This window comes from Neoarius graeffei, chromosome 17 (assembly GCF_027579695.1).
Source record: "Neoarius graeffei isolate fNeoGra1 chromosome 17, fNeoGra1.pri, whole genome shotgun sequence".
Taxonomy (NCBI): domain Eukaryota; kingdom Metazoa; phylum Chordata; class Actinopteri; order Siluriformes; family Ariidae; genus Neoarius; species Neoarius graeffei.
In genome coordinates, this window is record NC_083585.1 from 71,108,143 (window position 1) to 71,133,657 (window position 25,515).

General features: G+C 46.2%; 1 protein-coding gene across 1 annotated transcript in view; it reads left to right on the forward strand.

Annotated features, from left to right (window-relative positions):
- chd7 (chromodomain helicase DNA binding protein 7) overlaps nucleotides 1-24,069 on the forward strand; it is a 111,850-nt gene extending 87,781 nt beyond the window's left edge. The window contains 25 exon segments of the mRNA XM_060897971.1: nucleotides 71-226; nucleotides 229-280; nucleotides 1,460-1,528; nucleotides 1,530-1,653; nucleotides 2,231-2,398; nucleotides 2,507-2,686; nucleotides 5,079-5,189; nucleotides 6,186-6,391; nucleotides 7,612-7,811; nucleotides 7,965-8,124; nucleotides 9,982-10,071; nucleotides 12,408-12,511; nucleotides 14,081-14,201; nucleotides 14,520-14,577; nucleotides 14,688-14,748; nucleotides 15,240-15,582; nucleotides 15,813-16,018; nucleotides 16,708-17,424; nucleotides 17,663-17,820; nucleotides 18,036-18,263; nucleotides 20,667-21,044; nucleotides 21,308-21,502; nucleotides 21,777-21,917; nucleotides 22,027-22,131; nucleotides 22,453-24,069. Of these exon segments, the coding sequence (XP_060753954.1) occupies nucleotides 71-226; nucleotides 229-280; nucleotides 1,460-1,528; nucleotides 1,530-1,653; nucleotides 2,231-2,398; nucleotides 2,507-2,686; nucleotides 5,079-5,189; nucleotides 6,186-6,391; nucleotides 7,612-7,811; nucleotides 7,965-8,124; nucleotides 9,982-10,071; nucleotides 12,408-12,511; nucleotides 14,081-14,201; nucleotides 14,520-14,577; nucleotides 14,688-14,748; nucleotides 15,240-15,582; nucleotides 15,813-16,018; nucleotides 16,708-17,424; nucleotides 17,663-17,820; nucleotides 18,036-18,263; nucleotides 20,667-21,044; nucleotides 21,308-21,502; nucleotides 21,777-21,917; nucleotides 22,027-22,131; nucleotides 22,453-23,385 (5,264 nt within the window). The 3' untranslated portion in view covers nucleotides 23,386-24,069.
- The last annotated feature ends 1,446 nt before the right edge of the window (nucleotides 24,070-25,515 follow it).

The following is a 25,515-nucleotide window of genomic DNA, read 5'->3' on the forward strand; positions in this document are numbered from 1 at the left end:
AGATGCAAATAGAATGTTGATTTAGCAGCTCATCATTTCCTCTCGTGTGTGTGTGTGTGTGTGTGTGTAGGAGCGGAGGAGAAGATCATGGAGGAGTTTAGGGAGAGCCACCCGGCCGATCTGCCGGATTTTCACCTGCAGGCGATGATTCAGCAGCGGGGGAAGCTGGTGCTCATCGATAAGCTCCTCCCTAAACTGAAGGCTGGCGGTCACCGCGTGCTCATCTTCTCCAGATGGTGCGCTGCCTCGACATCCTGGAGGATTACCTCATCCAGAGACGGTGAGGATAAACACTAATGTAGTAACACATCACGGTTGTGTGTCGTTCTTCCTCCCTGTTTCAGTTTAAATCATTCCCTCCATCTTCTCTTCCTCATTTGTTTTATTGTAAAACTAAGTGGAGTGGGGGAACTGTGAGTAAAGTAACAAAGGAGAGAAGTGTTCAACTTCCTGTTTCATCATATCAGGACCCCACTTTCATTCTTTCCCCTCCATGGTTAATAGTAGTCCCGATTTTAGAGAAGTTTTGTTTTAAAAAAGAAAGTTTTATTTATATGCTGCTTTAACAATAGCGATCGTCACAGCAGATTTAGATCATTGATGAAGCAGTAGGTGATGGTGAGAGGAAACTCCCTGAGAAGATCTGAAGAAATCTTAAGGGGAACCAGACTCCCAACCTCTTCTGAGTGACAGCAGATAGTGTGTGTTTTTATCATAAATCATTAGTGTAGAAGAGTAAAGATGAACAGCACAGTGTTTACAGGATGTTGAGCGTGAGCAAATTGTGAATAAAAGTCCTGGGATAAGCAACAGGGAAGTCTTTAGGATTACAGCAGCAGTTCTTACATGTGTGTGCGAGTGTGTACACACACACACACACACACACACACACACACACACACACACACAGAGAGTGTGTCCAGGTGAGATTACACACAGACTGAACACTGTGTTTATGGTGAGTGTAAATGCGCCTGTACTGCAGTATTGATGAACGGAGCTGAAGTGTTTGCAGTTGTTGGTTAGCAGGTGCAGTGAGACACATGTAGTCATAAACAGGAAGTGAAAGCACAGTGTGAACATGTGGAAGATGAACGTGGTTTAAATATTAAACTTCTGTACACGCTGTATTTCATCCTGTTCCAGAAGCATGTGTTTATTATGCCCTTACAGACTGAGGGGGCTGTGATGTTGAGGACGGGGTTAAATGTTTGACTTGGTGTTCTCAGTCAGAAGTAAACGGTTTTACTGAATGTGTTCCATAACTGTTAAGTAAATAAAGAAGAATAAACTGCAGAGCAGCTTGAGATGGCTCTCCTTTACTCCGTATTTTAATGAGGTTGAATGTGTTTACTTTTTGTTTGTATGAGGAGTTATTTCCTTAATCTGACAAATTGGAAAAAGCTGAAGAAAATAAACGCAGCATGAGTAATGAAGTGTGCGTGTGTGTTTTCTGCAGGTATCCGTATGAGCGTATTGATGGCAGAGTGAGAGGGAACCTGCGCCAGGCTGCTATCGACCGTTTTTCCGTCCGACTCGGACCGCTTCGTCTTTCTACTGTGTACTCGGGCCGGAGGGCTGGGAATCAACCTGACCGCCGCCGACACCTGCATCATTTTCGACTCAGACTGGAATCCACAAAATGACCTGCAGGTAGGGGGGCTCTCTCTCTCTCTCTCTCTCTCTCGTCTGTGTGGGAAACGCGTTCATCCCACAAAAGGTCTTTTATCTGTTCTGCACTTCCAGCTGAGTGAATGTGGGGAATGTGACTGCTGTTGTCCAGCTCTGAAACACACACACAGCGTGCAGGGAAGTGTGTGCTCAAAAATAAACATACAGGGTCTGGCTTTCTCCTTTTATTTTTATTTGTTGGTGTTTTAGACTCTGAGCTTTGGGCGTTCTGTACTCCCCTTCACTGAACCAGCTTTTAGATCGGATTGGATAGATCAGATTTTCCCTGTTGAAATAAACATGCTTGGATATTTTCACTTGGAATTCTAGGTGATGTTTTGTCACTTTTATTTTCTTGTTATTGTTAGGTGTAGGAACAGTGGGTGGAGCTTTTTGAACAAATGTTCATGCTGATTGGTTTGAGTTTTGGGTACTGACTGTGGATCAGTAGTCTGGAGTGGTTTCATCAGTCGTGTGTGTGTGTGTGAGAGAGAGAGAGAGAGAGAGAGAGACTGGATTCATTATTATTTATTTTATTTTTTTGTTCTCCTCCTTTCAGGCCCAGGCTCGATGCCACCGGATCGGTCAGAGTAAAGCGGTGAAGATTTACCGCCTGATCACCAGGAACTCGTATGAGAGAGAGATGTTTGACAAGGCCAGTCTGAAACTGGGTCTGGATAAAGCTGTGCTGCAGTCTATGAGTGGAAGAGAGAACACTGCTAACGGGGTACACGCTGCTTATACACACACTGCTGTTGGACCTGCAGATCTGTACTTCCGGATTTCTCTCATTAAACGCAGATTAAATAAATAATGTGACGCGTTTGTGTCTCAGGTCCAGCAGCTGTCCAAGAAGGAGATTGAGGATCTGCTGCGTAAGGGAGCATACGGCGCTCTGATGGACGAGGAGGACGAGGGCTCCAAATTCTGTGAAGAGGACATCGATCAGATCTTACAGAGACGCACTCAGACCATCACCATCGAGTCTGAGGGCAAGGGCTCCACCTTCGCCAAGGTAACGTCACACACCTCTACTACACACACACACACACACACACACACACACACACACACACACACACACACGCCTTACTGTCCACCTTCACCAAGGTAACGTCACACACCTCTACTACACACACACACACACACACACACACACACACACACACGCCTTACTGTCCACCTTCACCAAGGTAACGTCACACACCTCTACTACACACACACACACACGCGCGCCTTACTGTCCACCTTCACCAAGGTAACGTCACACACCTCTACTACACACACACACACACACACACACACACGCCTTACTGTCCACCTTCGCCAAGGTAACGTCACACACCTCTACTACACACACACACACACACACACACACACACACACGCCTTACTGTCCACCTTCACCAAGGTAACATCACACACCTCTACTACACACACACACACACACACACACACGCCTTACTGTCCACCTTCACCAAGGTAACGTCACACACCTCTACCACACACACACACACACACACACACACGCGCGCTTTACTGTCCACCTTCACCAAGGTAACGTCACACACCTCTACCACACACACACACACACACACACACGCCTTACTGTCCACCTTCACCAAGGTAACATCACACACCTCTACTACACACACACACACACACACACGCGCTTTACTGTCCACCTTCACCAAGGTAACGTCACACACCTCTACCACACACACACACACACACACACACACACACGCCTTACTGTCCACCTTCACCAAGGTAACGTCACACACCTCTACCACACACACACACACACACACACACACACACGCCTTACTGTCCACCTTCACCAAGGTAACGTCACACACCTCTACCACACACACACACACACACACACACACACACACACGCGCTTTACTGTCCACCTTCACCAAGGTAACGTCACACACCTCTACCACACACACACACACACACACACACACACACGCGCTTTACTGTCCACCTTCACCAAGGTAACGTCACACACACACACACACGCGCCTTACTGTCCACCTTCACCAAGGTAACGTCACACACCTCTACCACACACACACACACACACACACACACACGCCTTACTGTCCACCTTCACCAAGGTAACATCACACACCTCTACCACACACACACACACACACACACACACACGCCTTACTGTCCACCTTCACCAAGGTAACATCACACACCTCTACTACACACACACACACACACACACGCGCTTTACTGTCCACCTTCACCAAGGTAACGTCACACACCTCTACCACACACACACACACACACACACACACACGCCTTACTGTCCACCTTCACCAAGGTAACGTCACACACCTCTACCACACACACACACACACACACACACACACACACGCCTTACTGTCCACCTTCACCAAGGTAACGTCACACACCTCTACCACACACACACACACACACACACACACACACACACACACACACACACACGCGCTTTACTGTCCACCTTCACCAAGGTAACGTCACACACCTCTACCACACACACACACACACACACACACACACACACGCGCTTTACTGTCCACCTTCACCAAGGTAACGTCACACACACACACACACGCGCCTTACTGTCCACCTTCACCAAGGTAACGTCACACACCTCTACCACACACACACACACACACACACACACACACACACGCCTTACTGTCCACCTTCACCAAGGTAACGTCACACACCTCTACCACACACACACACACACACACGCGCTTTACTGTCCACCTTCACCAAGGTAACGTCACACACACACACACACACACACACGCGCCTTACTGTCCACCTTCACCAAGGTAACGTCACACACCTCTACCACACACACACACACACACACACACACGCGCCTTACTGTCCACCTTCACCAAGGTAACGTCACACACCTCTACCACACACACACACACACACACACACACACGCCTTACTGTCCACCTTCACCAAGGTAACGTCACACTGGAATTTTCACCTGCACGGGTTTATCTTCATTAAACTCAAAGGCAGTAATTAAAGAGAAATATAAACAAACACACACCACAGAAGTGGTTCTCTTTCTGATTCTCCTTTTTAGCACTTGTTTTCTCCTGTGTATTGTGGTCAGTGGGCGGGGTCAGGATCAGAGCAGTGTGATTGGATAGACAGTGTATGAATGGGGAGCTCCGTAAACACTGATCTGTAATAGAAGCCATTTTAGATTAATTCAGTTCACCACCACTGTATTTAAAGAATCAAGAGGGCAATAATTTTAATGAGATGCATTTCTACACAGTGTATAGTAAACTCTGAATTTTATCATGAAAATAAAATATGATCTAAAAAGTTAAAGTATTCTATGAAATGTGTTTCTTGTCTGTTCTGCAGGCGAGTTTCGTGTCGTCGGGGAACAGGACTGATATTTCACTGGAGGATCCAGATTTCTGGCAGAAGTGGGCCAAGAAAGCTGAGCTGGACCTGGATGTCCTTAATGGCAGGGTGAGTGCTGAAACGCGCAGACCCCCCCCCCTCCCTTTAATAAAGAAAAGCACAATCCACCTGCTGAGGTCATGGTTTTATTTCTCTGTGGTTTATAAGGGAAAATGTTCTGAAACGAGCCCTGTGATGACCTGGCGACTTGTCCAGGGTGAACCCCGCCTTTCGCCCGTAGTCAGCTGGGATAGGCTCCAGCTCGCCTGCGACCCTGTAGAAGGATAAAGCGGCTACAGATAATGAGATGAGATGTTCTGAAACGATCATTTTTGAAATTAAAAAGTAGTGTAATCATTTAACATTAAATGGTTGATGCTTAAATGTGCTGAATTTGTTCAGAAACTAAGCTGTAGAACAGCAGGGTGTGTTTCCTCCAGTGACTCCAGCCTGTGTGTCGAAGCTGTGTGATGGTTAAATATTGCAGTGTACGGTATAAATGGAGTGATGAACTGAGCACTGCTAATCGGAGGCGATTCCCCAGCACTCGACTTGGCGTCTCCCCTTCACTGTGGGATGTGAGCATAATTAACGAGGCTCGTTTCCCCAGAGACCAACAGTGTGTGGAATGTAGCTGTAATTGGGCAAAGGTGAAATTACTCGAAACTCAGTCATGAGTATTCTCCCTGTAATTACCCCGTTCTCTGCGCCTCTGGAGAACTGCGGGCTCTAAAGGGAACCCTGAGTGAACCCGGATGTTTATGTACACTGTGCTGTTTCTGCTGCTACACTGAAGTGTTTAGTTAGTGTGTGTGTGTGTGTGTGTGTGTGTGTGTGTGTAGGTGCTCCAACAGGAGCAAATGAGCAAACTGATTAGTATTAGTCATGCAACGCACACAGTACTTCCTGCTAAGTTTTAGTGTTCCTGTTACACACGACAACTTGTTGGTGTTAGTGAAAGTACTCCGCAGCATCGGCACCGCAGGAGTTCCAGATGTGTGGGGCTTTTTTTTGGGGGGGGTCCTCTGTGGTGGTTCTAACTCCTGTCTGTGCGTGTTCTGTTAGAATACTCTGGTGATCGACACGCCACGGGTGAGGAAACAGACCCGGCACTACAGCTCCATAAAAGAAGATGAGATGATGGAGTACTCTGAGCTGGAGAGCGACTCTGAGGAGAAACCGGTTCAGAAAGCTCGCCGGCCGCAGGACCGGGCTCAGGGCTACCCCCGCAGCGAGTGTTTCAGGGTGGAGAAGAACCTCCTGGTTTATGGGTCAGTCTTGCACGCGCTCGCTCTTTATCTCTCTTTTCTTGGTCACATCTGTATGTGCTGACGTTTATCAATTAATTAGGTGTAATGAGTTGATCAGTCTCTGGCTGCTTATTCAGGGTTTTTAGAAGATTATCTTTAGTTTTATTTAAAAGAATTTACAAATTGTATGAATAAAAGTGTACCGCACGCACGCAGCCCACTCGTCTGTCTGAGAGTCCACTCTCATGTTTCCGCTCCATGTCCTTCACGTCCCCATACTGACGTGAGAGAGCAGCAGGAAGTCATGAGACATGATCAGTGTGTCTCATTTCCTCGGTCTCTGATGTGTCTCTGCTCTTCAGTCGCCTGTCACGCAGTTAATTACACACCAGCGCTTGGTGCTCAGCACTAATCGCGCAGTGTCTGACCATCACCATCATCGTTACTGGAGTTCCCCCTCCCCGTTTCATGTAGCCGTGCCCACCTCCCACAGCTACACTACTAACTTCAGTCTGAATACTGCGAACATTAGTCTGACTTGCTAACTAGTAAGAACACGAAACTGGCTTTAAACCTCACTAAATTTACTGTCAGCTCTTTTGCGTCTGTGCACTATAATTCTAATGCATGCGTTTTGTTTTTTCTCTCCCCTTTCTTCCCTCTCACAATCTCAGTGTCTGCACGCACGTGTGCGCACACACACACACACACACACACACACACTGTTCTCTTTCAGTAAAAGTCATGGTAGCTTCAGTGTCTCGAGTGTTCCAAGTACTGACTTTGCCTGTGCTCCTGAAGTAAATTTAAAGCTTCACATTTAAGGTGGACTTGTTCAGAGGAATGAGACTGAGGCTCCACCCGTGTGTGTGTGTGTGTGTGTGTGTGTGTGTGTAAAATATGAATCCCCCCCCCCCCCCCCCCCAAAAAAAAACCCGTGTTCCATATGAAAGTGTTTTCTCAAATATCTCTAGCCACACGACAAAACTTCTTCAAAAGCATGATTTTATTTTTTTTCTTGGCCACATGAAAGCAGTGAAACTGTTTGGTTTTCAGTCACCAGAATGCTGCGTTCGTGTGGACAGAAGAGAAAAGCAGAGAAACCGATTTTAAAAATATCGGTGTACATGTGGGCGGAGCCTCAGTCTGCAGCAGGAGAAACTCCACTTTCATTTATACCCCTTTTATCTATACCACTGCTGTACAGGGCAGTAATTATAACCTGCTTGTCCTGTGTTTAGCTGGGGACGGTGGAAGGACATCCTTTCTCACGGGCGGTTTAAGCGTCCGCTACATGAGCGGGATGTGGAGATGATCTGCAGAGCGCTGCTGGCCTACTGCCTTCTTCACTACAGAGGAGACGAGAACATCAAGAGCTTCATCTGGGACCTGATCACTCCGACTGAGGACGGACAGAGCAAAACACTAACTAACCACTCAGGTACACACACGGGGATGGTGCATCAGACACTGATGTGAATGAAGGTTTATTTTTGACTTTCCCCAAACACACGGACAGGAACTGGAGTGCATTTGAGTCTGCTTAGCTGTTTCATCACTGTGTGTGTGTGTGTGTGTGTGTGTGTGTGTGTAGGTCTGTCTGCTCCTGTACCACGAGGTCGTAAAGGGAAGAAGGGGAAATTACCAGCGGCTCAGATGAACATGCCTCAGGCTGATTGGCTGGCTGAGTGTAATCCAGATGTGCTGCTGCAGGAGGACAGCTACAAACGCCACCTCAAACATCACTGCAACAAGTACACACTCTTAGTGTATACGCTGTTATACTCAAAATTGAGGAACTAGTGTAATAGTGTGTGTGTGTGTGTGTGTGTGTGTGTGTGTGTGTAAGTAACCAAAGATCCATTTTCCATCAAAAAGTTACACCTGTGACTTCCCTTGTGCAGTACCAGTTTTTGTTTCCATGGTTACATTTAACCGGTAACGGGGGTTAGTTTGTACCAGATGTTCCAGGTAGATGGTGTTTTGGTTCTTGTGAAAGATGCAGCACCACCAGGAACTAATAGTACTACCAGTGCTGCTGCTGCTGGGTCACATGGTCTGAGGGTGGAGTTACTGTGCACTTCATGTGTGACTTATTGTCGTCAACATGTGGCGATCAGTGATGAATTCATGATGCAGTTGTTAACCGGGGGGGGGGGCACTCGTGCACTCAGTGTAGAAATGGTTTAAGGAGTTTAAAGCAGTCACTATCCCACATCACTACACACTCTTAGCCGTACATGTTAGTCGATGTGGTGAAGTGCAGGAGTTCAGCAGAAAGCAACTCCCTCAGTACGGTTCCGTATGGTTCTGTTCAGTTTGGCTCGGCTCTGGGTCTCATTGTGCCAGAGTGTGAGGAAGAATAATGAGCAGCAGTGAACTGAGTTTTATTTCTGAAATGAAACACTTAGAGATCTTAGTAAGGTCAATAATTCATCCCTCTATTCATCCATCGTTCCACACTCTGTTCATTATTCTCTCTCTCTCTCTCTCTCTCTCTCTCTCTCTCTCTCTCTCTCTCTCTGTGTGTTCATCACCTGCTGCCTGCTTTTGTTTTTCTTAAAGCCTCTGGTTTCATTTGATAAATAATTTCTGTGGTGAAGCTGCTATTGTTGAGGCTCACCATGGGGGCTGTCTCTCTCTCTCTCTCTCTCTCTCTCTCTCTCTCTCTCTCTCTCGCTTCTTCTCTTGCTGTCTCACTCTGGTGTGCAGTAGTTCAGGAAATGTTCCAAATCGATAAGTCTGAAGTGCACAGAGCTCTAGCCATCTGCTCACTGCTCCACTCAGACTTCCCTCTGTCCTTTAGAGACGTCCTGTTCACACCTCACTACTTCCCTAAAAACGAAGTGTGTGTGTGTGTGGGGGGGGGGGGGGGGGTATTGAGGATTGGCCTGAGTTAATGTGAGTAATGGAGAAAGACAAACAGGCAGGTGGAGATGTGTGTTGGGGGTTGGAGGATAACACAAGGTTGAGGTGTCCAGAAAGGGAGAAGTTTATAAGAGTGAGGGCTGAGAAGCAGTGAGACAGGTGCATGTGATGGAGTGGGGGGGACAGAAAAGTGTGATAGAGGAGAGAGAGGCGGACACATGGCAGGTGGAGGATGGGCTTGAAAGGGCAAACGAGTGTGGGATAGAGGAAGGAAAGATGGAGGGATGGCAGACGGTGCAGTGGTGTGGTGCAGGCCAGGTGCCAGGCAGGCAGACCTGTTGGGGGGGGAGACACACACACACACACAGAGGTGATTATGGTGTGCCATCTGTCAGACTGTGGCTCGGCTAATCAGGCCTGGCAGGATGATGGATGAGCTCTGGCACATTCACCCAAACTCACTCACTCTTTCATCTCTCCCTTCTGCTCTTTTGCTCAACAGATCCCTCTCTCAAATTTCTTCTTCCTTTTCTCCAGCTGTCTTTCCTTATACCCTTTTTTTCCTTTGTGTTGAATTGTCTTTAACCTTTAAATCTTTTTATTCATCATTCTATCACTTTATCCTTTGTCTTTGAATAATCTTTAAAAAAATATATAAAAATTCAAGAGTTATGATGAATCATCTCTTCTGCTGTTTCTTCTCTCCACTCACTTGTCATTTTTCTCCCTCTTTTCTGTGACAGAGTGTTGCTGCGGGTGCGAATGCTCTACTATCTGAGACAGGAAGTGATCGGGGGCCTGGCAGACCGGATCCTGGATGGCGCTGATTCCAGGTTGGTCTCGCTCTCCCTCCCTCCCTCCCTCTCGCTCGCTCTCCCCTGTCTCAGCCAGATGTGCATGCATGGATAATGTGTGGACGTGTCTGTCATCCTGATGATCTCCACAACCCCTCTGTGCTTCCAGTTGTGTGTGTGTGTGAGAGAGAGAGAGAGAGAGAGAGAGAGATGAAGGTGGAGTTAAAATAAAAGGTGTAGAATAAATGGAATGGTTTGTGTTCAGGGCTTTATGGCTGTATGTGATTGGTTGGCACTCTTGATGTCATCTCAGTAATAATCTAAGCTGTGTTTGCATCACTGACCAGTAACCTGCCTCTGAAACAGTGGGGCTTTGGCAGTGAAAAATGGAAGGATTAGATTTATTATTGTGCAGGCCTGAGATTTAATAAACAGTGTCCTGCAAAAGTATTCATCCCCCTTGGTGTTTGTCCTGTTTTGTTGCATTACAAGCTGGAAGTAAAATGGATTTTGGGGGTTTAGTACCATTTTGATTTACACAACATGCCTAAAGTCACATAATTAGTTGATTAAGATCCACCTGTGTGTAATCAAAGTGTCACGTGTGTGTGTGTGTGTGTAAATCCACCTGTTCTGGAAGGACCCTGACTCTGCAACACTACTAAGTAAGCAACATGAAAACCAAGGAGCCTCCAAACAGGTCAGAGACAAAGTTGTGGAGAAGTATAGATCAGGGTTGGGTTATAAAAAAATATCCCCAACTTTGAATATCCCACGGAGCTCCATTAAATCCATTATAGAAAAATGGAAAGAATATGGCACTACTACAAACCTGACGAGAGAAGGCCCCGCCCACCAAAACTCACAGACCAGGCAAGGAGGGCATTAATCAGAGATACAAGGAAGACATTAAAGACAACACTGAAGGAGCTGCAAAGATCCACAGTGGAGACGGGAGTATCTGTCCACAGGGCAACTTTAAGCCGTACACTCCACAGAGTGGGTGGGGCTTTATGGAAGAGTGGTGAGAAAAAAGCCATTGCTTAAAGAAAAAAAATAAAACATGTTTTGGAGTTTGCCCAACAGCATGTGGCAGACTCCTCAAACACATGGAAGAAGATTCTCTGGTCAAATGAGACTAAAACTGAATTTTTTGGCCATCATGAGAAACGCCATGTGTGGCACAAACCCATCACCCTGAGAACACCCTTCCTACAGTGAAGCATGGTGGTGGCAGCATCGTGCTGTGGGGATGTTTTTCATCTGCAGGGACAGGAAAGCTGGTGAGGACTGAAGGAAAGATGGATGGCACTAAATACAGGACAATTCTGGAGGAAAACCTGTTTGAGTCAGCCAGAGGTTTGAGACTGGGATGAAGGTTCATGTTCCAGCAGGACAATGACCCTAAACATACTGCTAAAGCTACACTGGAGTGGTTTAAAGGGAAACATTTAAATGTCTTGGAATGGCCTAGTCAAAGCTCAGACCTCAATCCAATTGAGAATCTGTGGCATAACTTGAAGATTGCTGTCCACCAACGCAGCCCATCTAACTTGAAGGAGTTGGAGCAGTTTTGCCTTGAGGAATGGGCAAAAATCCCAGTGGCTAGACATGCTAAGCTAATAGAGACATACCCAAGAGACTTGCAGCTGTAATTGCAGCAAAAGCTGGCTCTGTAAAGTATTGATTTGGGGGTGTGAATACTTATGCACACTCCAGATTTGTGTGTTTTGTCTCCTTGTGTCACAATAAAACAATTTTCACCTTTAAAGTGGTCGGCATGCTGTGTAAATCAGATGGCACTAACCCCCCAAAAATCCATTTTAATTCCAGCTTGTAAAGCGACAAAACAGGACACAGCAAGACGCTGTACATGACTTGGTAAATGATAACGTAATGGAGAGACGGGCTCTGAGCTTAGGAGGTGAAGCAAATTTATAAACTCAACATGCAGTCCAAAAGAAGCGCAGTCTCGTTTCTGTTCCCCAGGATCGGTCATTGGTTCAACTTGTACGTGTGTGTGGCCAGATGAACACGCACAGGTCGGCTGTAACATTGAGTCTGAAAAATGGTGGAAAGAGGCAGTGTTCATGGTGTAGTTTCTTTCCAGATGCAGGAACAGTGTTTTAAATTACTCACTGCTCCTCTTCATTGCACTTCCTGTTTGCCTTTCTTGATTTTTGAAACTTGCTTCCTGTTTGCTTTTACTGCTTTCTGTAATCCCACTTCCTGTGTTTTTCCTTTCCTTAGTTCTGCTTCCTGTTTGTGTGGATCTTTTTAATTCCCCTGCTTTCCACTTGATTGTTTTTGTTTAAATCTCATTTCCTCTCTCTCTCTCTCTCCCCCTCTCCCCCCCTCCCCCCGTGTGCGCGCAGTGAGCTGGATATCTGGATCCCACAGCCGCTCCATGCTGAAGTCCCCACTGATTGGTGGGATGTGGAGGCTGATAAATCTCTCCTCGTCGGTGTGTTTAAACACGGTAAGCCCCGCCTCCTTTCCTCTTGCTGACTGGTGTTCCCATGGGGACAGTGTTGGAGGTCGAATGAGCTGTAATGGCCGACGCACAGTGTGACCCGTCGTAATCCACTCAGGAAACTGATTTATGATGCATTTCACACAGAGGGGGAGGGGGGGGGAATTGAACACTGCGTGTTCCGTGTTTTTAAAATGAACATGGTTTATTAACATGTAATTAGTGTTAATTAACACTTCATTAGCTAGTTGAACGTTTAGCCTGCATGCTGAAGGTGTGTTGAGGACCAGCAGCTCTGTTTCCCTCTGCATTGCTGATGTAATGTGTGTCGCTCCTTCTGGTGAGGAGGATCGAGTGATGAACACGTTATAAACAACCCAAAGACCAGGCGCAGACAGAGATGGAGCCTCACTGCACTGTTAACACTAATAAACACCATTATAAACACCTATTTATTCAGTAACAGCCCCCAAATTTCACACACCATTCATCTAAATCCAAGGCTTCGCCCTGAGGAAACTCCACCCTATCTCACTTTCACCCTGTCTGTCTGTCTCCCAAGAGTCCAACCTCGTTAACCCCCCCTCCCCCCAAAACAAACACCCCCACCCCACCCCACCATGGATAGCCTGCTTTTAATCATAATCTCAGTTCAGCAGGAGGGTCCTAGATGTTGGGGGGGGGGGTCTCAGACGGAGAGAGAGACAGGTCGGAGGAATGATGGGCTATAAAAAGATGCTCACGATTACAGTTTGGCTGAGCGGCGGTAGCAGCAGTTAGAAATGGTGTCACCACGTAAATCCTAATTGAATTGTGATGTAGAGGTGGGGCAGGGGGTGGGGCCGACTGAGCAGGGGGGAAATGAGCAGCTCTCGGGTGAAGTGGTTCTCCATCTCCCCTGCCGTGCACACCAAGATCCGCCGCCTCTCGTCTCTTCTGCATGGATGCTTCCAGCACACACCCCGAGTGTGTCCTGTTTCTGTCTTGCCGAGTGTCAGGCCTCTGCTTTATTCCACCACCGTTACCGCTGGGGTTTATATTTTCTCTACAAGGCTGATTCTGTATTGTCCTTCACTGATTCTTTGCTAGGTTAGTTTGTGTCCAGTTTAGAAAAACTCCAGTAAAACCCGTCCTAATTTTAATTCGCATCTCTCTCACACCTCTTAAGAGTATAACCCTCCTGTCATCTTTTAACTGCTAAATATAAACACTTGGGCTCTAAAGCACTAAAATCTGATTCTAAAATCCCGAGGAAGTTACACAAACGAACGATCTGTATGAAATGGATAAACACAATCTTCTGAGTAAAGCTCATCCGTATCCCACTGCGTCATGGTTATTTTTATTTTTAAATTAACTAACCCTGACTTTTACAGCTCCTTATTTAAACCCTTTATTAATCATGATGAGTGCTCAGGACTCCAGTCTCACTTTCCTCACACACTGTATGCACTTCCTGTTTCAGTCTAGTTACTAAATTAAAAGCCACTACTGAATGATCTGAATAAGCTCAGGACGGACGGACGCGCGCACAGAGAGAAGGTTGTGATGAAGGCGGTGTGTGTTGTGCTGCAGGTTATGAGAAGTATAACTCGATGCGAGCCGACCCGGCGCTGTGTTTTTTGGAGCGAGTGGGAATGCCGGATGCCAAAGCCATCGCCGCTGAGCAGAGGGGAGCGGACATGGTGGCAGATGGGTAATGCTGGACCCCGGTCTTACACACAGCAAGAGAGACACCTGTCTGTCTGAATGTCTTTTGTCTCTCTTCTGTTTCATTCTGTTTTAAATTTATTAATGCATTTTATTTACCTTATTAACACTGAAAAACCCAAAACACACCTGAAACTGATTACAGTGAGTTTAATCCATTGTCACATGTATTGCAGTTCACAAAAACGTGAAGAAAAAACAAAAACATTAGTTTGCTTGAAGAAGAAATGCAAATATCAGTGTTCAGTGGAGTGTACAGAGCTGTATGAAAACCACTCTCTCCTTCCTTCCCCCCGACACACAGTGAGGATGAAGACCCGGAGTATAGACCACTGCGTATGCCCTTCAAAGATGATCTGGATGTGAGTTTAAACACAGCCTGCTCTATCGTGAGCTAGTTGTGTGTGAGAGCGAGTGAGTGTGCGCTTGTGCATTTCTGGGAGCTTCACTAACTGAATGTGATGTTTTGTAGGATTTCACCAACTCTCCTCTGGACGATAAAGAGGAGATGATGGATGTCGAGAGTGGTGAAGGTGCGTGTGTTTTCCTGCTGCTCTTTAAGTCTTCATCTCCAAATGAGTTAAAACTCCACTGACCTCAAATCTGAACAGTCCGTGTCAGTTTTCATTGAGGTAGAGAGTTACTTTTATGGAAATCTTAGATGTTTAACTTGCAAAACAGAAGCCCAGAACAAGTCCAGTAAGAAAATGACACTCGTATGAAGAGGAGGAGAAACTGAACTGAACTGTGCTTCCTGTGAGCTGTGAGATTTAAGGAAACTGTAAACCGTTGGCTGGACGGAGTGCAGCACGCTGCCGATATTACACAGGACTGGTGAAGGAACTGAAATGGTTACTGCGTTAATGTTGTTCTCCAGATAAATCCCATTAAAACTCCACGGTCACACAAACTAGTTTTACATGCTGATCAACTCAAACCTGAACCCTTTTTAATTGCAATAAATCTGAATTTGTAACCCTTATTTAAACGTTCTCCTCACGCTTGCCTTGTGGTTGTTCTGCAGCCCCGAAGGCGAGTGAGAACGGGGGTAAAAGCGGGACTCTGTATTGGCCCACGGCTTCGGCTCTCACCGCACGCCTGCGTCGCCTCATTACTGCGTACCAGCGCTGCCACAAGAGACAGGAGATGCTGATTAAACCAGATGGACGTAGACGCCGACGTCACCGTGATGACCACCTCCTCACTATGGCAACGGAGAGTGGGGCGTACAGTCTGGAGCCCACTAGAGTAGCTGCCACAGCGTATCTATCTGAAGGAGCTTCGTTTGTTAAAACCTCAGCGTTCCTGCATGACAGCACCGCCCTGTTGGCCGACGGAGCTGCTTTCTTCAAAGAGAGACGTCAGAGGTGAGGCCTTCTAAACAGTGAAGATTTGCTTGTATTTTCTACATATTTAACACCCCATAAGATCGAAGGCTTCAGCTGAATTAATTTGTGAACGCAGGAGCAGAGCTGACTGTCAAATCTCATAACCTGCTCTTTATTTTCCTCTAAACACCTGCTGTTGGAAAAATTCCTCCAAAGTTCTCTACTAACTCACTGTGTGCACGTCTCCCTCTTTCCCCGCTGTCCTGCAGATGGACGAGACGTGAAGAGGCTGACTTTTACCGTGTGGTTTCCACATTCGGGGTGGTTTATGACGTCCAGAGGAAGCGTTTTGACTGGGCGCAGTTCCGGGCCTTCGCTCGTCTTGATAAGAAGACTGACGAGAGTCTAGAGAAATATTACTACGCCTTTGTGGCCATGTGCAAGCGGGTGTGTCGAATGCAGGTCAAAGACTCTGGTACGGCTTTATCCTTTTTTCTAAACACATTAATGGTGGTTTAAACACTGAGTGTTTTTTAGTTACTTTTTTTTTTTAAGTTCATCTAATCTCACTCTCCTCTGATTTGTGAGATCAGAATCTCTTTTGATCCTGAAACCTGGTTATGTGTAACAGGGGGTGAGCACGGGTGCAGATCTGAGCTCAGTACCTTCTGACACGTTTACCCGAGTCTGGGTTAAAGTTTCTGAAGTTGTGTACTGGCTGAGCAATGTCCTGCCCTCATCTCAGTCTTTCCTTTAATTCTCTCAGCTTCTGCTAAATTATAACACTATAATGTATCTAAATTAGGGAACGGTGTTCAGTCCTCCTTTTATCAGCACACCAACTTTTACACACGTGCTGTGACTGGTGGCCATGGGTCATATCAAAACGTTTTAAGTAAATAAAACCTTATTCTGCAGTTAAAACCCAGTAACAGATTGGTATAAGCTAACTAATGTTAAGTACCCAGCTGTGGTGGTGTCATGTGATCAGGTGTGTTGGTAGCCAATTAAGTGTACAAGAGACAGATCTGTCGCTCTGCAGAACCAGGGCTGACTGACACAGACAGACGGCTCTTGTCTGCTCTCCGTAGTCCTGTTTCAGAGTTAATGCTGAAGTGTTTGATGCTCACAGTGGAGAGTAACGCGTTTCGTGTTTCCCAGCAGAGCTGGCTGACCCGACGCTGATCATCGACCCGATCACAGAGGAGCGAGCCTCCCGGACTCTGTACCGTATCGAGTTACTGCGGCGGATTAGAGAGCAGGTTCTGCCCCACCCCGAGCTGGAGGAGAGACTCCGCCTGTGTCAGCCTAGTCCTGACCTCCCGGCCTGGTGGGAGGCGGGAAAACACGACCGGCACCTTCTCCATGGAGCCGCCAAGCATGGAGTGAGTCGTACGGACTACCACATACAGAACGACCCTGAGCTCGGCTACCTGCAGGCGCAGCGCAAGTTCATCCAAAGCCGAGGAGCCGAGACGGCCCTGACCTCCAACCCTCTTGCCAGCGTGGAGCTGATTAAAGACGAGGAGCTGAAGGATGAGCTCAAATACGACACTGCAGAGAAGGTGGACCTCGAGGAAGTGGAGGAGAAAACTGAGGCTGTCTCACCCAAGCAGGAAGAGGAGAAGATGGAGACAGAAAACGGAGCAGAAGTGAAGAGCGAAGAAAGTCGGAACATTCCTCAAGTGATTAAAGAGAAGGTCACGGAGTCTGAGGACATGCCTACACTTCCTGTTCCTGTTGGCAAAGACTCAAACAAAGAGGAGCAGGAGAACCTGATGGGTACAGAGAACCACAAACCCAACACGGAGAAGAATTCGGAGGAGGAGGAGGAGAAGATGGATGAAGACGACAAATCAGAGAAATCCTCACAGGCTGAAGGTAAACGCTACAGATGTTTAACAGCCAGTGATGTCAGTAATCTGTTTATCCAGATTTATAGCTTTAATTCACATTTTACTCGTGTTGGTCTAGAAATCTGAATAAATCAACTAATAGTGAAAGGGTTTTTTTGTTGTTGTTGTACCCTAAAGAGGCTAATTTCTCCTTAGGGATAGTCTTTAAGATTAGGTTGGATGTGTCGACCTTTAAATGTTTGTCATTTATGTGTCTCCGTTAGCCGGCACATCCTCAGACAGGAAGAACTTTGATGAGGAGAGTAACGCCTCCATGAGCACAGCACGAGATGAGACAAGGGATTATTTCGGCATGGACGATGTCGAGCCCTCCGTGTCTCAGGTGTTTGGTGAACGATCTGCGTTCTCCTTCTGGCCAAAGGTATAAAAAAAAAATCAATAAAATGCAGGATGTACTGAATGTTCCTGCATGTTTATGCCACACTTCATTTTATTATACAAGTGAAAACCATGATGGCTTTTAGGGACTGTTTAAAGGCCTGACTGAATCAATTTTCCCGTCATGCTCTAACTTCATTTCATTGTAAATGCGCTCGTGTGTGTGTGTGTGTGGTGCACACTGGGTGTGTATTGCAGGACCGGGTGATGATCAATCGGCTGGACAACATCTGCGAAGCGATCATCAAGGGCAAGTGGCCATCCAATAGGAGGCAGTTCTTTGACTTGCCTGGCCTGTTGCCTGGATATGGTGCCATGGCAACGGACAGCCCTATGCCCAGGAGGAGCATTGGAGACTTCACTGTGATGAATCAGAGCAGCTACAGCGGGAGTGATGACATCACCATGTCACCACAGGTCAATAAGGCAAGTTGTGCACACAGCAGTCCACCCATCACTTCCTCAGAGTCACTACGTCTGTCTTCCAATACCCAGAATGCCCTTCGCCTAGCGACACTTTAAATGGGTTCAGATGAGTCCGATGGTTTCTGCTGATCTTAAGCTACCTGAAACACACAGCTAAAACTATAATGAATTCAGAAACGAGACTGATGCTCACAGTCATGGTTTCTCATTATTTAAAATTTATATACTTCTATAAAGCTGCTTTGTGATGGTCTATTATTAAACACACTATAGAAATAAAATTGAATTAAATTGAATGAACACTTTATAGCCATCTGCTACAGTGGTGCTTGAAAGTTTGTGAACCCTTTAGAATTTTCTATATTTCTGCATAAATATGACCTAAAACATCATCAGATTTTCACACAAGTCCTAATAGTAGATAAAGAGAACCCAGTTAAACAAATGAGACAAAAATATTATACTTGGTCATTTATTTATTGAGGAAAATGATCCAATATTCCATATCTGTGAGTGGCAAAAGTATGTGACCCTTTGCTTTCAGTATCTGGTGTGACCCCCTTGTGCAGCAATAACTGCAACTAAACGTTTGCGGTAACTGTTGATCAGCCCTGCACACCGGCTTGGAGGAATTTTAGCCCGTTCCTCCGTACAGAACAGCTTCAACTCTGGGATGTTGGTGGGTTTCCTCACATGAACTGCTCGCTTCAGGTCCTTCCACAACATTTCCATTGGATTAAGGTCAGGACTTTGACTTGGCCATTCCAAAACATTCACTTTATTCTTCTTTAACCATTCTTTGGTAGAACGACTTGTGTGCTTAGGGTCGTTGTCTTGCTGTATGACCCACCTTCTCTTGAGATTCACTTCATGGACAGATGTCCTGACATTTTCCTTTAGAATTTGCTGGTATAATTCAGAATTCATTGTTCCATCAATGATGGCAAGCCGTCCTGGTCCAGATGCAGCAAAACAGGCCCAAACCATGATACTACCACCACCATGTTTCACAGATGGGATAAGGTTCTTATGCTGGAATGCAGTGTCTTCCTTTCTCCAAACATAACGCTTCTCATTTAAACCAAAAAGTTCTATTTTGGTCTCATCTGTTCACAAAACATTTTTCCAACAGCCTTCTGGCTTGTCCACGTGATCTTTAGCAAACTGCAGATGAGCAGCAATGTTCTTTTTGGAGAGCAGTGGCTTTCTCCTTGCAACCCTGCCATGCACACCATTGTTGTTCAGTGTTCTCCTGATGGTGGACTCATGAACATTAGCCAATGTGAGAGAGGCCTTCAGTTGCTTAGAAGTTACCCTGGGGTCCTTTGTGACCTCGCCGACTATTACACGCCTTGCTCTTGGAGTGATCTTTGTTGGTCGACCACTCCTGGGGAGGGTAACAATGGTCTTGAATTTCCTCCATTTGTACACAATCTGTCTGACTGTGGATTGGTGGAGTCCAAACTCTTTAGAGATGGTTTTGTAACCTTTTCCAGCCTGATGAGCATCAACAACGCTTTTTCTGAGGTCCTCAGAAATCTCCTTTGTTCATGCCGTGATACACTTCCACAAACATGTGTTGTGAAGCTCAGACTTTGATAGATCCCTGTTCTTTAAATAAAACAGGGTGCCCACTCACACCTGATTGTCATCCCATTGATTGAAAACACCTGACTCTAATTTCACCTTCAAATTAACTGCTAATCCTAGAGGTTCACATACTTTTGTCACTCACAGATATGTAATATTGGATCATTTTCCTCAATAAATAAATGACCAAGTATAATATTTTTGTCTCATTTGTTTAACTGGGTTCTCTTTATCTACTTTTAGGACTTGTGTGAAAATCTGATGATGTTTTAGGTCATATTTATGCAGAAATATAGAAAATTTGTGAACTTTCAAGCACCACTGTACATTTCTCCCAGACTTCTGAGCATGGTGAAGTGCCATGTTGAGCAGTCAGGACGTTCTTGATCGCTCCTTCATGTTCTCAGTGCTGTGGCATGGCTCAGTTTATCAGGTTTAGAGGAGTAGTGTAGAAGGTTTAGACGCTTCTTCTGCCTGCAACTTGTACGACAAACTTTAACAAGCTGCCTTCTTCCTGACCGACTCCAGCCTGCTTTTGAAACAATGTACACTGTAAAGGCTGGCTTAGAAAGCAAACGGGTGGAGTTGAGTTGCTAGGCTGGGGGTGGAGTTGACATCCAGGCTGGAAAAGAGTAAATGGAAGTGTGAAATTAAGAAACTCTGAGCGGAACTATAACATTCAGGTCTAACTTGGAGGAGTTTTACTGACAGGTGAATCCCTACTTTCTCAGACTTTATTCCCTTTGATTCTGATTATTAAAAGTCTGTTTTGTTTGGGATCTGTCGTTCATCATGACTGATTTGTGTGTCCAGGATGAAGCACTGAGTCTGTCTGTCCCACGTCAGCGGAGACGCAGAAGGAGGAAAGTGGAGATCGAGGCTGAGCGAGCTGCTAAGCGGCGTAACCTGATGGAGATGGTTGCACAGCTCAGAGAGTCTCACGCCACAGAGGGTCAGACTCGAGCTGTGGATCTTACGAAAGCTCTACATGGCCTGGCTCCTTCCTCCTCTTCAGTGTTCCCTGGCGCCGGGGCTTCGCCGATGGAACTGCTGCATGCTGCTGGAGCCTCTAGAGCCAATGGAGCCATGCTGGAGGCTGAAATTCCCACACGGAGGAGGAGAGGACGCCGGAAAAATGTCGAGGGCCTCGAGCTGCTCTTCATGAGCAATAAGAGTTCGCAGCTCAACACGGTAAACGTGTTCCCTTCAACAAGCCTGACTCACTAATAATACAGATGGACGAGTGAAATGTTCCTCACCTTTCCACAACAGTCTTTCATTAAAACACATTGTACTGAATCCTGTGCAGATGTGAACTTTCTACCCACCCTGATGAATTAACGCTAGAACCTGACTGCGCTAACGCTTGTGCAAGCATGCTCAGTCTTTAATTTCATGATTAGAGTGCTCGAGGTACAGGTTTTAACTCCTCCTTTTTGCCTTGGCCTTTACAGGAAGATTCAAACGGGACCAAAGGTTTTGCGGACGGGGCACATGTGTCAGCACGGGCACCGAGACACGTTCCGGCTCCTGCACAGAAAGAGGGCGGCGACCATCTTAAAGGAGAGGATGGCGCGAGCACTAAAGACCTACAGGAGTGGCTTAGACAGCATCCCACCTACACCATGGATGTGCCTGGATACATACCAGTGAGTGTTTAAATACCAGGACGGTTCTGAAGGCAGAGTGAACCGATGTGTTGAACGGGGCAGGAACCCACAGAAATGTGCTTTATCTTGTCCCTCCTCACAATTTTAAAGAGAACAAGAGCCAGAATACGGTCACTGTGTTACTCCTGACTGAAGAAACGTTTGGGTGGAAATGTGTTTAGTTAAGGGGTTTATTTTGCTGAGTCGGGGTCTTGCTTAACACGACATGATGTTGGTTTCTGAAGTTCTTTTGATTTGCGTGTGTTCTGTGCAGAAGAGTGAGGAGCTTCTCCTCTCACAGCTGGGTAAACCGAAGCAGAAGAGACATCGGTGTCGAAACCCAAACAAGATCGACATCAACACACTGACCGGAGAGGAGAGAGTGCCTGTGGTCAATAAGAGGAACGGCCGAAAGGCAAGAACTATATATACGATTGCATCTAAACTATAAAATCAAACTTTTATTGTCCTGTGTGTTTTCATTGCCTCGTTCTCAGTGTCGCGTGTGTTCTGTTACGCTGCAGATGGGGGGTGCTATGGCTCCTCCGATGAAGGATCTGCCACGGTGGCTGGCTGAGAATCCAGAGTTCGCCATCGCTCCAGACTGGACAGACATTGTCAAACAATCTGTGAGTTCAAGTGCTGATCAGCTCCAGATTAAATCACCTCTCTTTAAACTGTCTGTGTGCGTAGTAAAGCAGTACAATCTCGCTTGGCTAAGAGTCGTGTGTGTGTGTGTGTGTGTGTGTGTGTGTGTGTTCAGCCACAGGGACGCTTCTCTCTCTGTTCAAAAACAAATACTTATTTATACCTTAAATGCAGTGCTTATGTCGAGCCTGTAGCAGGATGCCGATTTGACTCTCACTGGTGCTCTTTAATGACATTTGTTTACCTTTTCTGTTTAATTTGTTTAATCAGTGTGATTAAATGAACTTCCTTTGATTTTGCAGGGTTTCCTGCCCGAGTCCATGTTTGATCGTCTCCTGACCGGTCCGGTGGTTAGAGAAGAGGGGGTCCGGCGCCGAGGACGAAGACCTAAATCCGAGATTGCGAAAGCAGCAGCGGCTCAAGCTTCTCTGTCTGCAGCTTCAGCCTCTACCTCGGGCGTGAACCCCTTCCTGCTGAACGGCCTGTTTGGGGGAATGGACCTAAACAGCCTGCAGAACCTACAGAATCTTCAGAACCTGCAGCTCCTCATGGGCTTGTCTCCTTCTCTGGGTGCAGGAGCTGCAGATAACAAGACTGCCACCACAATGTTGCCTCTCATGCTGCCTGCCATGGGTGCCCTGCCCAATGTCTTTGGCCTTGGGGGGCTTTTTGGGGGCAGCATGGCAGCTGCTGCTAACTTGAACGCAAACACCACAGCCACCTCAGAGTCTGAGGAGACAAAGAAAGATGGAGAATCCAAGGAGGAAGGTGAGGAGAAGGAGGAAGGTGAGAAATCTGCCGAGACCGAGTTAAGCGATGCAAATGCGGCTGCTGCAGCAGCCAATCTTTCTGCCAACCCTCTAGCGTTTAACCCATTCCTGCTCTCAACTATGGCTCCTGGAATTTTCTACCCCTCCATGTTCCTGCCCCCTGGCTTGGGTGGTTTGGGGCTGCCTGGCTTTTCTCCAGCGGCTCTCACTGAGCTCCAGAACGCAATGAGCGGTGCTTTAGGAGTCACCGGAGAGGAGAAGGAGGTAAACAAGGAGACTGTACAGAACCAGGAGGCAGTGAAACCCAGCAGCACTCTGGAGAACAGCGACTCTGAGGAGGGCGAGAATAAACCGGAGGATCAGACCGGAGCGGATGAGGAACTGGACTCCGTGGAGGCAGGAGAGGAAGAAGAGGATGACGACGATGAGGAGGACGGTGGAGAAGATGAGGACAAGAGTGACTGAAAAGACAAATCCACCTGACTGACTTTCTGCCTTTTACCCCTGAGGGCTTTTAAAAAAAAAAAACTCTACTGATGTCCCGGAATTATTTTTTTATTTTTTTTAAATGTGATTTTTGATTTAGTTTTGTTGACGGGTAAACAATACCATGATGAGGGAACACAGTGACAGTGATGTCTCTGCAGGACTCCAGTGTAGTACACGCGCACGCACAGGCTGTAAAGGGCCGTTCTGGATGCGAAGGGGGTTTGGGTTTTCACCGGTCATGATGTGCTTTATAGAGGAGGCGATGACTGAAACATCCTGAATCCTGTTGGGAATGAGAAGGTTCCGATAGTGCTGTGCTGCTGCTTTCTGTTAAATTTATTATTTTTTCTCTCTCTACTGTTGATCTTGTAAAAGGTGAGTAGCATCTCAATGAGGAACGTTCAGTGACGTACAGTTTTAAACAGCATTAAGACAAGCGACTCTCCAAGCTGCTGAAAACAGAATTGAAAAGTGAATGAAATTTTGTTCTTGTCGTACTGTTCTGCTGAGGGATGAAGTTCTCACATATCAAAGCGTACACTCAGACTGTTCAAGTCTCTCACACTGACAATCTATACGGGTGAGGAGACGCTCGGCCTGTGGAGACAGCAATAACTGAAGGCAGCTCCTGAATGTTCCACTTTACCACAGTGTGTGAGGGGGTGGGATCAGGGTGGGGGTGTGTGTGTGGGGGTGGGATCAGGGTGTGTGTGGGGGGGAGGGGGTTTGCTGGGCAGATGAGATCAGGATGTGTGAGAGAGGGGGTGGGATGTCAGCGAGGGGGCAGATCAAGGTGCATATGTGTGAGGGGGTGGGGTTTCAGAAAATGGACGTGTTGTGAATTATTGCGGTCGAATTGTCTCATAACGATCTCCACGTTGATGCACTGGTGTAAGGATGAAATCAGGTACCTTTTATCTATTTGAATGGACATTTTGTTACTTTAGCCACCAAGCTGAACAGCATTACCTCAATTCTAAACTAGCCTTGAAGTTTACAGACAAATGTTGTAAATGTTTTTTTTTCCTTAATCTTTGGTCTCTTAATTTTTTCCCTTTTTTTTTGAAACATCATGTATGATGAACTGTAAATGGCCACCAACTGTAGTAATGATGCTTTTAATAAAAGTGACTCATGATATTCACATAGAAACCAAACCCTGAGTGATCATCTGTCAGGCCCTTTAATTAATCACAACGTGTATAAACACTTCAGGAACATGAATAAACAAACATTAAGGAACAGAACTACAAATATAGAGCTAAAGAAAATATTTAAGTACAGTAATGTTAAATGATGCAAATATAAAATGTAGAAAAAGTGTTGTGCGTTTTTAAAATGATTAAGGATGTGTGCATATGGAAGTGAAATAATCAGACTTGTTTGATATTACTACTTTAGTAAATATAAATATTCATTAGTTACTCGCCTACACTCAGATGTGACCTGAAAGGCTCAGTTTAGTTTTAACGGGTGTGAAATTTCTGTCGTGGTTGAACCTTGTCCTGTGACGCAGATGTAGCCTCTTAAAGTGCATATCGCGGGTAAATTCCAGAGCAAGATCACCGTAATTCTCCTATTTCATATTAAACTTTGGTCGAATATCTGTAACATTTTCTGCATTCTCTGCAATTTGTTTCCCTTGCGCAATACCAGAAAAATTCAGTTGAAATTAAGCCATTTGAGGCGAATTGGTCCGCCTCTGAAAAAACTTTGCATTTGAATTTCCCGGGAAACATTGATTTTCGTGACGGCGCGTGCGGGACGCCTCCCTCTGAATCCTACGTCAGCGCTGGTTTGTTTGAGAAAACGACCTGGTGGTTTTCTGCAAATTTCTTCATTATCACGTAATTATTAAACTGGTTAACAGATGTATCGTAGGAGGGTGTAGCAACACCAATCTTGATGGGATTAGTACTCATCGTTTCCCAAAAGACCGGACAATAAGAGATAAATGGGAGCGCTTGGTCTACACAGGCTGTGCACTGAAACCGTGCAAAGCTCGCGCAGCCTGCTGGCGCTTCCGCAGGTGACGTCACGAATCTGGCTCCAGACTCCCTTGGGATTTTTCCAGACGCATTTTTATTTTATTTTTTTCTGCTGTAG